Raw genomic sequence first — 16,949 nt, 5'->3', positions numbered from 1 at the left:
ATTCGAAATCTATTTGCTGATGTTGATCCTTTCTTTCGACCATAAACAGCTGGCTTGGTACCATCACCAAACGATCGCATTCTGTGGTTCATTACATAAAACTAGTCCATTATCTATAATTTCACGCTAAAGTTTTATGCAACCGTAATGTGTAACGTAGAATATAACAAATTGAAGAACTACTTATTTTCGGTTTTGAAGAGGGAGACAAGCTGAAGCCGCGACCATCACGCTGGCTTGCAACCGTCCAGTCTAGTGCTTCAAAGCTCTTCGATCGCGGAGGTTTGACCAGTTGTATCTGATTAACGGTTGCGAGGAATAATTGTGACATTCGGTAAACATTGCTATGTGGCCAAAGTATGGAAGTTAATAGCAGGCACCCACTTCTCCATCTAGAACTTGGAACTCTAAATCATCGTCACCCAAACTGATCGAGAAATTCTTGACGTTTTAAGGTACGTGAAGATGAGCACAATGAAGAAAAATCTTCCTAAATTTCGCAACCAAAATCTGTGCAATACCAACAAGAAGCCTTCTCTTTCTCTCTGGCTTCTACGAGGCAGATTTCAATTGTAGAAATCGCGTTCAAACCAACTACTTGTTATATAAAAACTGGTGATTCATTTGAAAATAGCTCTTACGGTGGCTGAGCATGTGTGTAAATGGATCAGTGTTTTAAGAGAAAGTAAAAATTACGGGTTTTGTCAATCTGGTCGTGCATAATTAATGCCAGAAGAAGTAGTGAATTAGTACTGGTAATGAGCTGCCCTGACACACATAGTACGGATTCAATTAGTATTTCGAACCGTCGTCAGCAGGTTAGTTAGAAATAATATTTATGAACAAAGGTTTGTATAAGGTTCGGTTTTTGCTTCACCTGCAGTAAGATAAATCACAACGGATTAATTTTAAGTTGAAGTTTTATAAACAAGAACTTTGGTAAACAAGTGCAATTATTGCGTTGGTGATCAAGTGACATAAATTAGAATAATAGGTGAAATATAAATATGTGGTATAAATAGATATACAGGGAGTCCCAGCGATGACAAAACATAAAAAATGTTAGACTTTCTTTCCGGAAGTCCCAAGACTTTCTGGGAAAAGGGGCTGGGTTGGGGGGGGGGAGGGGTTAAGAAAGGAAAAATTATAAACAGGAAAGTTCGGAACGAAGAAAACAAGGAAGAAAAGAAAATTATGAGAAAGGGAAACATTTTAACGGCTAAGAAAAATAAAATACAGAAACATTATAAAAAAATCATGGAGATAAGAAGCAGAAAAAATGTTCAGAACAAAAGAGTGATGTATTTCCACTGAAAAAAATTCTGATAAAGAAGTGATCAACCAAATGTACTTAACATACAAAGTGTTTCTGAATGGATGGTAAAAAAAAACTTCATAGATGAATCTTAAACCAAATTTAAGACGGAAAGTTCACATAAAGACAAATCCAAAAATGCTTTGGCTTCGATCTACAGAGTGTTAAAAACACTTTTTTGTTTTTTCTAAACACCGCCGAAAAACCATCGTTTTTTGGCAGTTTCCAGAAATTAATACTGGCAATAGCTGTCAACCTTGACAGCAAACAAATGCATCAAAAAATCATAACTTACTTCACTAAATTTTACTTTATCATTTAAATTGATCGATGTGAACATCCTTTACTATTATCGCGATTATTATCTAAACCATTGTTTTAAGCAAAATTTTGCATGTAACAGAAAAGTGAGAAAACTCAATACGGATTTCAGAAATTTATCAAAGAGATTTAAAATATTAATAGTAAAAAAATTTGCGATAAATGAGAGTTCCAGACCCACCAATCCGTATCACTTCGTATATGAAATCAAAGTCCGAAAATTTTCGTTTCTAGGAATCACTCGGCGTATTATATGTACAAATTTTCAGCAAGTTTCGATAAAAAATAAACAAGTAATAAAAAAACGAAAACAAAAGTGTTTTTAACACTCTGTAGGTCGAAGCAGAAGCATTTTTGGATTTGTTTTTATATGAACTTTTCGTTTTAAATCTGGGTCAGGATTCACCTTTTCAATTTTTTGCCATCTCTTCAGAAACACCCAGTATAATAATAAAACGAGAAAGGAAATGTAGTTCTAAGAATTCCTCTTTCTTGTATTCCGAAGCGTTTTTTTAATTCCTAATGTAAGTACACACGATGAGTGCGGTTGTCCTTATTTTCCTACAATTCGGATGCCAGAATTCAGTCAATAAAAGAATAGCTCTATTGTCGGAACAAATCGTCATTGACACACCTATAAGCAAAACAAACAAAATTGAAACGCTTACTAACTACAACAAGCCATCAAGTAAACCAATAAATAAAATATAGGATGTGTCGCAAAAAAGGAACCACAGACAATGGGAGCATGACAATAAAAGATGTAAAAAAGGAAACGGATATTTATGTAATCAAGGCTTGTCGAGAAAATAGTACTAACCCTTGCCAAGAAGAAAGCCCTTCATTTCCCTCCGGAACTTTAACGTGGGTTGTTGGGGTTTCAACTCTAAAGGAAGGTTATTAAAGAGCTTTTTGTCACCGTAAATGAGTGAAGCTTTAATCTGTTCCGTCAGGGGATCAGAAACCTCAAAACGTGTCACCTACGTGATATACGGGGTGTTTCGAAAAATTGGTATAAAACTTAAAGAGATGAGAGCAGAGCCAAAAATAGTAAAGAAAATACGCATAAACGTTGATCATACGGAGCATCATTACTGCGATATGTCTCTCCAAATGGGTCCTATCATTTGGATATTTTACAAATTAACTTTCCATTTAATTAAAATATGGAGATTAAGATAGATTGAAATCTTAAGCAAAAAAAAAATTAAAATATGCAAACGATGGGACCTTTTTGGAGCCCCGCATCTGAGAAACAGTGTTCCATAGGACCAACGTTTATGCGATTTTTTTTTTACTGTTTCAGCTCTAGTTTCACCTCCTCAGATTTTGTACCAACTTTTCCAAACACCCTGTATTGTAAAAGCAGAGCTTTCCAACTGTCGACCCCTAATAATATCGCGGATTTAGCAAACATTTTCCAGGTTAAAAATATGCTACAAAGTAAGAATCTCATGCTTAATTAACAGATGTGTACAAGAAATTTTGATATTTAATAGGACGCAAATAACGCAAATTACGTTTATGCGATGTACAGTATGGCACAGAGGCAGTAACACAACACCTTCCCTAAACACGGTATGTCATAGTACAGATGAGAATTAGAGGCTATTACGAAATATTTGAGATGACGTAGATTGTTAAATATTATTTTAAGGAACAACAATCATGTAAATAAAACACAAACCATATTCCACGCGTAGACCAAACCGAAGCGAATCGTCAATGAAGAAGCACTTCATCGACTAATACCGAAGGTGCACAATAGGTCATTAAGATATGGTTTAAAGTGAAAAATTTTGCTTTTTACTAATATACTCCGTTTCATATGAAATGCGCTACCCAGCAATAATAATAATTAACCCTTGTGATTTTAGCAAAATAATGCTTCATAATACAGTATTGAATGATAAAAATTTCAGTAGAACAGAAAGAATGCCACTGTCTTTGTTTACCTTCATTATCATATGCAGGGTATCCTCAGATGGGATTGCCTATACCACAACTGGACAAAATTTGCATTTTTCGACAAAAAATAACTTTTCAAAAAAATTGTTGATTGTTTTAAAAACACCTTTAATCCTGAAGAAAAACAATTTTTTTATACGGAGAACTCGGAATCTTTTAAAACATAGTTTCGACTTAAGAGTAAACAAACTCTATTTCTCATTTTTAAGCAAAATGTTGCGTGAAGAAGTTAGTTAGAATTACTTTAGCAGTCAAAATCCAATATTTCAATTGTTTTTATTTTGAAATTGATAAGTAATTCTTAAGCCAACTAAAGAAGATACTGCTACTATGTAAGCAGTTAAATAATTGTGACTCACTGTTGAGCAGGTTTCCACAGGTGTTTTAAACATAACTGTCATCATTTTAAAAAATAAGCTGCACTTACATTTCCTTAATTTCGATGCAGAAATGCTCCCTTTAAAGCATAGAATTTATTTGGTTAAATGGTACGCCATTGGTGATAGATATTATCGTAATGGTATTGAAATATTCCACCAAAAATATCTCGAAATACAAGTCAGTCGAGAGAACTTAAAGAAGCTTTTACGAAAATTTGATCGAACTGGTGATGTTAAAAACGTAGAGAGGCCAAGAAAAATCCATAATCAAGATGATGCAGCGACACTACTAGTTATCGACTGGGACAGAATCCGAACCTATCACTGAAGAACAGGCCAAAATCATCGTCAAAATAAAAAAAAATGTTGGATTTTGACTATTAAAGTGATTCTAAGCAACTTCGTCTAGTGATATTTTGCTTAAAAATAAAAAATAGAGTTAGTTTACTCTTAAGTCAAAATTGTGTTTAGAAAGAGTTTAAGCTCCTCGTACAGCAAAATCATTTTTTCTCGGGATAAAAGGTGCTTCTGGATCGAACGAAAACTTTTATAAAGATTGATTTTTTTTTTAGAAAAATACTAAATTTGATCCTTTTGTGATATAAGCAACCCCATCTGAGGACATCCTATATATATATATGCCGTATTATCAATGTCCTAAGGCCATTATTAGTACCCTTCACGCAGACTTTGCCAAATGGCATTTCCCAACGAAATAATGCCTACAAGGTCGCATACCGCGAACATTAACCGAAGATTCCTGGGACAAGCACAATTGGAAGTGTTACTTTGGCCTGCTCCGTCACCTGACCTATCAGCTATTGAACATCTTTGAGACATGATCACTGACCGCCTTCGAAATTTACCAAGACTTTCAAGCCATGTAATTGACCTAAGACACCATATTGAGGTAGAGTGAAATGAAATACCCCAGGAGGTTATTGATAATTTGTTGTAAAATATGCAGCGAGGAATCCATGCTTGCACTCCAGTGTCACTCATTATATATGTACTACATACTCACTACTTCTTAATTAATCAATGTTATTTTTTGTTACTGCAATTCTGATCGTTTGATATTCTGTAATGAAGCATTTTTTTCCTAAATAATTACAGTTATTATTGAATGGTGCATTTCACATGAAACTGAGTTAGAGACAGTTAGTTGAAAACAGTTGCACTACTGCACGATTAAGAAAAGATCTTGATTAACGGTGATCATCAGTGAATCAACATCCCGATAACTCCAAATAATGGAGGCATCGTGGGTTAGGACAGTTAATTTACCAGCCGCAGGCTACAATACCATTGTTATAAATTAGAAACACTAAAGCCGTCAGAGATAGTGGAGGGAACCAACAGATCCGCAGACCCCTCATCATCAACAAACATTTTGTGCCGAGACGATGACCAGACAATAAAGAACAGAACTAGATCAATGGAAGCTCCCTAAATCCGTAATGTTCGAAGGAAAATCTAGTCCTTCGTAGAGTAGAAAACCAGCAAAGTAAGAATATTCAAATAATAAATATCTTTAAGGAAATTTCCGAAGTTCCTTATGAATTAAGGAAAGTTTAATCTAGTTAGGAACATTTTGTCCATTTTGAGTAGATTCTCATGAGAATCTCCTTCCATACTGTAAAAACCATTGAAAATCTTTAATCCTGCGAGGCTACTTGGTATCTCTCGAGTTTGTCAAAAATTCTTTTAGAGATTTGACAACTCATAACAAACACATTTATTTCGTACTAAATTTATCAGAAGAATTTTCCCGAGACTCTCAGTGTTTTCCCCCCTTGAAAATGATTTGTTTACTTCTTCGATTATCGCTTGAAGTCCGACTTTTGAGCTTCGTTAAGTCACGTTAATTGACCTAAATTTATTTTTTAAGGATAAGTATAATTCATTTTAGTTACCAGCCATCGCCCATTCAAAATTCGGTTTTTTATATTTCTTGCGACTGTAGCTGTGCGGCTTCTTGCCGTTTCTCACTGCAGGAATATTGTGGAGAAACGAGTAAAAAACTATCGAATTTTGGAAAATTTGGGACATGGATTTCTGAATAAATAAGAATCATGACGCTAGATTCTTCATCAGATTTAACTATTTTATGCTAAGTTCGGTGGCAGTCATTCAATACCGTTAGATGTCCAGAAGAAAGTAATTAATTTAGTCTAATTGACAGTGATCATTAGCTCTAATATTAGTTCATAAATTATGTAATGGGCCCCCTACATTCCTTGTTTGTACGTATTTCAGTAATTAATTATTTTCCCAGAAAGCTTAATCAGATTTAGTGCGGTTCTAATGAGCCAGTAAAACAGCAGGATGAGTGAACATGTATATTCTATTTTGAAGGAAATGTTTCAAAGCTAAATACAATATTGTAATTATGTATTTTTTACAAATTTGTACTATGTTTTTGTAGTATCAATATTGACCATATGTCCACTATTCACGTTTAATTAAATAGTTATTCATTCTTACGCAAGCGTTATTATTGTTCCTGATGTAATTTTATTCATGGGATATCTTCAACATGTTTGAACAACGTTGCATATTAAAATTACCGTATATAACGAAATTCTCCGAAAATACCAATATGCATTTGGGTAGCAGATAATATTTTCAGTTGGTTAAATTTCCTTAAGTACTATGAAACCCTCGTTCATTTCAATTACATTCTTCATTTCCCCAAGGCGCACTAATTACCCGTAACTTTTCGTTTAGGTAAGAAAAACAATCTCTATCAGCCGTTTACTGGGTATATACGTTTTTTACTGAATCAGGAACAATTTTTTTTTTAATCGTGATCCAAAATAACATTACATGACTTTAAAGTGGCGTGCCAAATTCATATTAAACTTCTAGCCTTGAGATGTTATGTAACTCACATTAAGAAAATTTAGTATATTTTGTATTGTGAACTTTTGAAAATGACCAGATAATGATGTGCGTCCAGGAAAAATAATTTAGTTTTGTGGCATTATTGTGCAAAAAAAAAATTACTGGTTTCACGACTTTTTTAAAGGCTTCAAGAAACTTTATAAAATGCTCCCATCATATTCATGAATTCAATTTCAATTTTGCTAATAACGCAGCAGTTTTATTTAAGTTTTGTCCCACGGTATTATCTACATATTTGCCAAGGTTGTGTTTTATTACTTCATTGCTATTATGCAAATATGTCTTGGCAAGCAAAGATACTGGTAACGAACGTAAAAAAAAAAGTTTGAACACCTGCAACTTAGTTCTAACGTGCAAAAAAATTGAGTCTTTTTGGCCTTCCAAAAATTTGTGTGTCAAACTAAATGTTTTTCCTTCCCCAAGTAATCAATCACGTAAAACAACGTGATAATCATTTTATCAGAAGGAATATTATTTAAAACATTAGTAGTAAAAAAAGCAATGACTAAAATTAAAGTCTTAGAAATATTCTAATAAACACTCCTCAATGGTTCGCAAGATTATTAAAGTCAATAAAATCATATAACTCAAGGACAGTAAATATTAATTAACGTGGAGTTTCGTAATATGTACACACTGGACAAAAATTGTTGCATATTTAGGTGTTTCAATTTGGATTTTATGCACTTGTGGATATTATTACATTTTTCCTTCCCCTTCCTCCCTACCTTTTTTTCGACATCTTCCCAGACGATTTATATGATTTGGGTCGTGATATCTTTTTTTTACTCGCCACACATCACTTTGCAAAACACTTAGACTTTGTGCAATAGCCGTTTAACGTAGACCTTGTAAAAGAGTAATTATTTTTAGTGTATTAAAATAAGAAATTTTGTTTCGTTGGCATTTCAAAGAATGCTAACAAGATAAAATGAAAAATTAAATTTAGTCTGCAACTAACAGAAATGCCAATATCAATAAAATTCTATGAAACCATGATCATTTTTTCAGTTCTTTTTTCTCTATTCTTTTCATTGAAGTATACGTTATTGTTTGCACACCCCGATGAAAACAAATTGAGAGCAAAATAAAAAAATTATAATGCTTTTATTAAATTTTGTTAATATCCGTATTTCCGGTAGTTGTAGGCTAAAGCATATTTTTGATTTTATTTCATTAGCGTTCTTTAAATGGCCTAGAGATACGATTTCTTATTTTTATAGAGAGGAAATAATTACTCTTTTACAAGGTCTTTGTTAAACGGATATTGCCCCAAATGTAAGTGTTTCACTAAGTGATGCTATTTGAAGTTAAAAAAATACCATAAGTCTCCAAATTGAACACCACTGTTAACTTTTTAACAAATATTTTTTCAATTCAAAATCAGCATTATATAGTGCAAAAATACTATCTTTTGACGTTTGTTTATTTTCGGAAATGTTGCTTACGTCATCCGTCGCGCTAATTGGCCCATTTAAAAAAAAATGAAACATGAGCCAAGTGACCCCTCTAATTAAAGGTCTGTCAAAACTACATTTAATTGTATGGACCGATTCAAAACTTATCGATTAGTTTTTATAAAAACAGGTATAAATTTGGTAAAAACTTACATCGCAAACTCAGTTAAATAGTACGTAAACAATGAAAAAACTTGTTTGCTGCTAGAAAATTGGTTTATTTTCGATTTTGTGCTCACAGTCTGGTTTAAAAAAAAAGAATAAAAAGATAAATAAAAATAACCAAAGACTGTCTGTGAGGATAAAATCGAAAACAAACCAATTTCCTATCAACAAACAAGTTTTTTCATTGTTTGCGAACTGTTTAACTGAGTTTGTATCATATTTTTTACCAAATGTACACCCATTTTTCTCAAAAACTCATCGACAGATCTTGAATCTCAATACACCATTGAATGTAGGTTTGAAAGACCTTTAATTTGAGGTGTCACTTGACCCACATTTCAATTTTAAAAAATCGGATTAATTACATCCGCACCGTATACTGCTACTGAAATGATGTTGTAGGTTGTCCAGGAAGAGATCGAAAAAGAGGTACAACAGCTGCTCAAGATCGTCAAGTATCTTTAATAGCCCAAAGAAACGTATTAATATTCACAAATCCACAAAATCTAAATTAAAACATGTACATAAATACATAACAATTTTGATCGTATGTGTATATGACTCAGAACGCATTTACTTTGATCAGATAAAGTTAAATTTTTTTCCCAGTATTTGTTGGTATCTGATTGATAAAATTTAAGAATTGCATAATTTGCCGTTTTGTCCGAATTCTACGAGACTAGACACGAACGCGGATACCTCAGAGCAGTTTTAGTACCACAAATATGAAATATATTGGCAGCTTCTGAGTCACCTCTAAAAGAGACTATAAAGAAAGACACATTAAACTTAAAAATTCCTCATAATCGTCGGTTAGCACAAAATCATGACGCAAACAACCTGATGTTCGTGACTGCCACTTTAATCATATTTCTACAACTTCAACAGTATTTCGCTAACTCTACCAAAAATTCGTGAGTATGCTACTTATACTTGAAACAGCAAACTTCTCTGTTTAATTGATATTGCATTCTCAAATAGCACCCCAAATTTAAATTTTAAATTGCCACTTTACTTAAGTCCAGCGCAAATTGCTTCAGCTTTACACATCACCATCAACACACATTGGCCCCTCGTTTTTCTTAGCTCTTTTCGAGCTTTCCGCTGATGTAGATTCAGATTAAATTTTAAATAACCAGTTCCATTGACGTCATTGATCGGGGGTTCCCCGTCAGGAAGATTGACGATCTCTACATAATGGTAAAAGATCTCACGGATGTAAAGGGATTAATTCGTAAGGTCCATATGTCACTGAACAGTTTATTATGGGATTTTGTCAAGGTGAGATTTCTCCACGGTACTCGTATATCACAAAGGAAGCGCAAGCATGTTCGTTGGAAATCCTGCTAATTACTCGACAAATAGTGTGGAAGTAAAAAAGTTGGTGAGAAGGAAATAAATGGAACGATTAGGTGTGCTACCATCAACAATCCGTTTTTTACAACAATCAGCGGCATAAATGAATAGTAAATTACCTCTGTAATGTATGTAGGAACTTATATTACTGGCGCATTGCCTTTTCCCTGCAGGCAAGATATTAATTATCCTTTTACGGGTAAATGACCTCAATAGCAAACAAATGATCTGAACCATTATTATTTAATAGTAATAGATTAAATGGTAACAGTTGGGGTATTCCCCAAAACCAAACCAAAGCATCCCCTGCAATTAAAAATGGGCAAATAATGATTCATTATACCTTGTTTATAGCAATTTTATTGATATGACACACGTGTGTTAAGCCAATTAACGGTCAGGTACAATTCTCATGAAGTAAGGTAAGCTGACGTAATTCCGCCTAAATTTACTTTCTGCTAATTACATTGTTTAATGTCCAATTTTAGTGCCTAATTACTGTTAATGTATGTGTATTTAAGCACGATGAATTAGATGCGCGAGGGCGTAAAGGTATGTGGCCAATGTCTCTTATAAGACACGGTATGGTTCGCAACTCCGTCACTTGACTGCAGCTGGAAAAAGTTAATAATAGCCAAGAAAAGAAATTTTCCGAAATTTTGGTATACGCAAAATGTGAACGGAAGCGCCTAATATACTTGCACTGCAATATCTAGAAATGCAGTTTGTTGCAGCTGCATCTCCACCAAAAAGCATATCCCAAAAACTAAAGGAGGTAGACACCTACCATAACTCCTGAAGCATGTTTATGTAGATCGCACAAGAAACTAGTTTCGTTTCAAAGATATTTGCATTAATTTTTATAGACCGGGCAGTAATTAATTGGGATTTTACCTGACTTCAGATGTTATTTGATCTATAAATAATTGTATAAGAACCGCAACAATCCTGCACTCGCCTGCAAGTTAACATTGGTGAGGAGCTCTTCATTTACCATTAGCGAAGAGAACTCTTTTGAGAGCTCTGAGTCCTTTCCTGCGATCGGCCGGAACACAACAATCGTCCAAACGGCGCCGTTTACTCGGACCAAAGATGATAGTTTATTGAGAGAGTTTGCACCCACTGAAACTGTGTGACTTATTCACTGAGCAAGTAGGCACCGAACCAGCATCAATATATAAAAAACGAACGAGGTTCGTTCGAAATTTGTTCATTTTTTTAGCTGAACCTGAAACATTTCCTACGTTTTCTCGTCGGCGGCTTTCTTGTATAACCCCGAATTATTGCTTAATTGTCTTTTGAAAATTATTATGGAAATATTTTGATTACGTAGCGATAATGAGTTCGTAGTTCGGTATTCGATGTTCGTTCAGTGTTTGTTCGATCATAGAACACTTACTTAATATTAAAACATTTGCTGTTTATTGTTGACAAAATTGGCTGTGCATACTTGGACGTAATTATGCGAGCTCTATTAAGTAATACTAACTCAAGGTAACAACTTAAGAACACGAACAACGAGATATTGCCAATGTCCGATTGGCGAACTTTAAAATGGAGGTATTCGTTTCGGGTATGCTTTAAACGATAAACGAGAAATTGCGATCGCACAAACTTCAAACGAACTTTCTTGTTCAGAGTTCAACATTTGTTCGATGTTCGTTGGTTCAGTGATTGCGGACCTTTATCGTCATCGAATCTCATTGAATAAATTCGAAGTCGTTATTAGGAGGTCGGCGTTCGTTCGTTCAGGGAATACGCACCTTTAAGTGTCTATGGTACTCACGTTAAATTTAATAGACACGGAACACTTCAATTTAGAGCTGCGTATTCACTAAGAGAACCAACGCTGAAGGAACATACATAGAAGTCCAAAAGTCTCGCATTAATTCATTAAAAATTGAAAGAAATATTTTTCGTGAAAATGCCGAAAGGTATTAAATATTGTATTTAGTTGCGTATTTTTTGATCTAACAGACATGTATACAAGGTTATGTAGAAAGTAAATGTACTTTTCCATTTTTATCTTATGAAACTCCATGCACATTATGGCGTTTTTGAGTTCTTTGAAAAACTCTCAACATATTTCATGTAACATGCCCACGTCTAAGAATTATTGAAATATTTACAATTAAAGCGACCTGCTAGATCGCCTGACCTCGCCCCTCTGAACTATTTTTACGGGGTTATCTTAAACTTGGGGTCTGTTTAAATGAGGCCAGAATATAGAAGAGTTAAACAATAAAATTGCTCAAAAAACTCAACAAATACCTCCTCAACAGATAAGAAAAGTTTTCCAGGAATTTGAATTGCGACTTGCCCACCGTCAAGTAGTCAACGGGACTCAATTCGAACATTCAATACATTAGATTATAGTAGTTTGTATTGTTATTTTTTCAGTATTAATAGGTATATCGTTATTCCTATTTTTTCTGATGTTTTTCGAGAATGTATGTCTGTTACGGAAAAAACGTACAACTAAAAACAATATTTAACATGTTTCAGCATTTTTACGCGAACAAAATTCGAAGTTCGTTCGGTTACAATTAATAGTTCTCGAAGCTTTAATTTTCCGCTAATCGAACAGAAAATGGTACAAAAACAAAAAAGAAAGCGAAGATATTTAGTGTCAATAACTTAACAAAGTCGAGATCATTGCAGGGGATTAGAGCTTCTAATGAAATTGAGAATAAATTACTTAGGTCAACTAGTTTGGACGTCGTACGTAACAATCTAGTTTAAAGCACAAATGCATAGAGAACCAACACTGAATAGCAATTTTTTTTATGGTACCTCGGAGCAAACGGTACCACAGCTGTTGTTCGGCATTCGATATTCGTCCAGTGTTTCCTCGATGGAACTTTTTCAAAGGAATTCCATGCAGATAAGAATATTTGGAAACTTTTGAAATTTTTCCCTCATTTCAATCGAGGATAATTTTTGTATTTCACAAAAAGACCAAACGTTTTATCCGCAATATAAATTTTCTGATACCACAGTGGCGATCTTATGTACATACGTCGCAGTTTACAAAAGTTCAAAGAAGAAATATAATAACGGGATCGTTCTACGGAATCGTCTAACGAAGAGGACGGCTTTCTGTCACTTCATCAGATACTCTGAGAATATTATTGGGTACGGCTGGAGGTTACTTAATTCCGAATTGCACAATGCCATTTCAGAGAAAAATACCGTAATTGATTCTTATGAATTTAATTATCACTTCTAAATTCTTAAATCTTGGTATGGTACATAGGTACTTACTTTGTTACGTCATAGCTCGTAATACTACTTAAATATTTTGGTTATTTCTCGTATCTGATCTACCTGTAATTGTTTTATTTAACACTTAAAAGAAAACGATGTTTTGAAGTCCACAATAATTGCTACAGTGATCTAATATGATGACGTTGCTTCATTAACTATTACTTATGGTCAGTTTTATAATTGTGGTTAAATTCATTACTACTGTTTCGCATTATCACTGCTATTTAGAAAGTGATGAAAAGTAAGGAACGGGAATCCCTATTCGGATGTAACTTTCACCTTTCCCATAATTCATGATGTGTAAACCTTCATATTTTCTCTTTTCCGTCAATTGCAGGAATTCTAGGGAGGCATGCCTGCCCTCCGCCTTTTTGGCAGGAAATGGTTAGCAGCCTCGGACGACCTCGTTTTTCCTGGACTTTTTGAAATAGGCCTCAGAATATTATGGTAAGTCAAAACTCTATCCGACACATTTGAATTTGATTTATTTAAATTACTCATAAGATTTTTCAAATCCTTTTCCATTTAATCGATGTCCTATCATATATGCGAAGAGGACACACTGTACTTTTCTCATGAAATATACAGGGTAATTGAAATTCGCTGCTTACGATTGGAATGTCAAATACCATAAAAAATACGAGGTCGCTTAAATTGGGGCAAATTTGCGCATTTTTCGAGCTTCACTAAATGTTATTAAAAAAAAAGAAAATTCCACACATCGACTTCTATTTTTGTCAAATTATTTGAAAAAAAAATTAAATAAATTTCACCTCCTCACTGACACTTGGCTACTTTATAAAATGACGTCATTAAACTTAAAATGTGTTGTTTTAGAATTTAGGAACCATCACCATCTTCATTTTTTTTAAATGTGGTCCTGAATTTTTTATTATACTTTTGGAGAGCCTTTGCTTTTCTCAATCCTGCACTTTCTGAATCAACTTTGCCACAATTCAAACGATCTCGTATCTTTTATGGTTTTCGAGATCCGAATGAAATGCTGCGAATTGGAATTATCCTGTATATTGTTGAAATCTAATCATCGTTTTTCAACCAGGGAAATGTATACCAGAAATATTTTTCCAGGCTGTCGCTATTAGTCTGCGTTCACATCAGGTATTACGACGACACGTGGAAATGCTCAAAAGGTGGAGACTTCGTACGAATATACGTAATAGGTACTCAAGTATTGTCTCTATTTTATGAAAAATTCCTCACAAGCTCTTTGTTTAAGGGATGATGGCCCTACTTTCCGCAGTTATCATAGTTTTAGTGGCATTGGTTAACCAAAGCGCCAAGGGTTCCATCACCAATGTGGACGCTCGAAAACTGGTTCCTCCTATCCTTTTATTCAAACTATTTCTCATCATTCCAGAGGTGATTCTCAACGTTTTCGGTACCATGTGGGCATTCTGCCGAGATATGGTAACGTGCCCTTATGAGGGTCACTTTTCCAGAACCGTTATTGAAGGTATTCGCTAGACTTAACCGTTCTCCTCAATATTAATAAAACATAATTTCAGCTTTGGTGATTTTCAATTGGGTCCTTTTTGGACTAGCAATTTTTGGGCTCGTAATGGTGTTTGACCCCCTGGGGTCTAAGAGGTACCATGAGGTACAAGGATCTTCTAGTGCTGGTGAGTCTCTGCGACACCGCAAAGGTACCAATGTATGGAAAAGGCGTTTCCGATGGGCTTTTTGTTGGATGAGATCTGACGAACACGGTCACGAAGCTTTCCAGCAGGTATTGAAAACGTCGATTTAAAGTTATGTTTTTTCTTAATATGGTATTACGGTTGTAGGTAGCAGGCCTTCTGAGTGCTTTGTTTAGGAGTACTGATTTAGTACCTTCTGATGTACTAGCTGGTAGTATCTTGCTTCGAGTTAAGCAGAAAAGGGAGACTAGAGAAATGAGGAGGATTTACATGTTATCAGATGATGAACCTAAATACTCAACGGGTAAACCTCCTCCCAATTATTGATAAAATGAACTGTATCTCAGACTTTGTAGATGTAAACAAGGTGTTCTCCATAGCGCCACGATGGATGAACATGGAAAACGCAAGACATTTTCTTCGTTTATCAATGGCGGCCTATGGATGGCCTTTCGTGATGTACCTCCACTGTGGTACCGGACTATTTCGTATTCTGAATAATGTATCATGTTGTTCCTGCTTTGGAAATCCCCAATACACTATGGTATTAGAAGACAACTGCTGTTTCTGCCATTTGGCGGGTGTTAAACATCTTTCGAAAATCAACGAAGAAGACATTCTGTTTGCCTCATTTAGAAATCATGTTTTTGAGGTAGGTCTGTTCAATGTCGCAAGAGTAGTTTAGATTAGTAAGATTGTAATTTTCATGTATTTATTATACAGATGCAAGGTTAACGCCTTCATATTTATTTTTTTTGTATACACGAAGATATTTCAAGTTGAACTAGTACGTTTATTATGTTTCTGGTCGCGAATAAGAATATAGGAGCTATTAATCATCAGAAGAATTTTTTGAATTTGGTTAAACTAATTCCAGCTCCCATTTTGCGTAATCATCGACCATAAAACCTCCAACCTTGTGGTGGCTATCAGAGGTTCAATATCTCTTCGAGATATCTTTACTGACCTCACAGCGACTTCGGATAAATTCGAAGCGGATGGACTACCACCGGATACCATGGCCCACAAAGGAATGATTGCAGGTGCCGAATATATTGCAAAAAAACTTAAGGAAGTAAGCTTCAACGACATTTAATTAATTTTAACGTAAATAGCTTTTCGCGCTCATCTCAGATTGGCATCTTGGAAAAAGCCCAAGCAATGTATCCAGAGTACGGTGTAATACTTACGGGGCACAGTTTAGGGGCAGGAGTTGCCTGTTTGCTTGGCTTCAAAATAAGACCAAAGTTCCCGGATCTCAAAGTATATGCTTTTGCTACTCCAGGTTTGCATAATTCCTTTTTACAATATTCAAATATCTAAATATGTGTATTGCAGCGGGACTATTAAGTAGAGAAGCTGCAAGACTATCCGAAAGCTTTGTTTTCACAGTGGGAGTTGGTGACGATTTCGTTATGAGACTTGGAGTGGACAGTATCGAGAACCTCAGAACTGGAATCATCCAGACTCTCCACGCTAGCAGATTACCGAAGGTACAACGCAGTTTGTCATTAAAAAGACATGGGTAACTTGAATTGGTTTTCCAGTATCGAATTCTACTTAATGGATTGGGATATACTCTATTTGGGGTGCCTTCACGTGATTTGGAAGCCACCTGGAAAGACGAAACTTTTCCAGAACCCACTAGGTCACCTTTATTGGATTCCATAGCAATTCCTACCGTAACAGGTTCAGCGGTAATTAAGAAATTTTACTTGTAATTAGCCAATATGTATCCGTCATTTTTCTTTCAGGAAGCAGCCCTTCTTTCCAGAGACTTGAACGTGAGAAGATTTTCAAAAACCAGGCTCTACACTGCTGGAAGAATACTGCACATAGTTAGCAGAAAAAAGACTAAAGCCGAAAAGTGCGTTTAAAGTTATTGATAATACAGTCAAGAAGTTGATTAATAAACTTTTAGGAAATCTAGCTCTAGTGGTCCGGGTTACGAAATGAGATGGGCCATTGCTGAAGACTTTATGGAACTGAAAGTTATGCCCAGAATGTTGCTAGACCACTTGCCAGATAATGTGTACAAAGTTTTAGACACTATTTTAAGGGAGCAGAGAGATAATGTTAGTGAGATAATATAGAAAAATATTTTAAATACATATTGCATAAATAAATTTTATTAAGTTTACAGAAGAAAAATTTA

General features: G+C 34.8%; 1 protein-coding gene across 1 annotated transcript; it reads left to right on the top strand.

Moving 5' to 3' along the window:
- Positions 1–225: 225 nt before the first annotated feature.
- Positions 226–16,945, top strand: LOC136339871 (diacylglycerol lipase-beta-like). Its single transcript, XM_066283443.1, has 13 exons — positions 226–455; positions 13,474–13,583; positions 14,226–14,317; positions 14,374–14,610; positions 14,663–14,883; positions 14,942–15,098; positions 15,151–15,446; positions 15,672–15,869; positions 15,929–16,079; positions 16,133–16,287; positions 16,342–16,491; positions 16,549–16,661; positions 16,716–16,945. Exons 2-13 carry the CDS (start codon positions 13,489–13,491, stop codon positions 16,885–16,887), a joined length of 2,037 nt encoding a protein of 678 aa, XP_066139540.1. The 5' UTR covers positions 226–455; positions 13,474–13,488; the 3' UTR covers positions 16,888–16,945.
- Positions 16,946–16,949: the final 4 nt, after the last annotated feature.

Source organism: Euwallacea fornicatus, chromosome 1 (assembly GCF_040115645.1).
Source record: "Euwallacea fornicatus isolate EFF26 chromosome 1, ASM4011564v1, whole genome shotgun sequence".
NCBI lineage: Eukaryota > Metazoa > Arthropoda > Insecta > Coleoptera > Curculionidae > Euwallacea > Euwallacea fornicatus.
This window is presented reverse-complemented; position numbering and strand designations above follow the sequence as displayed.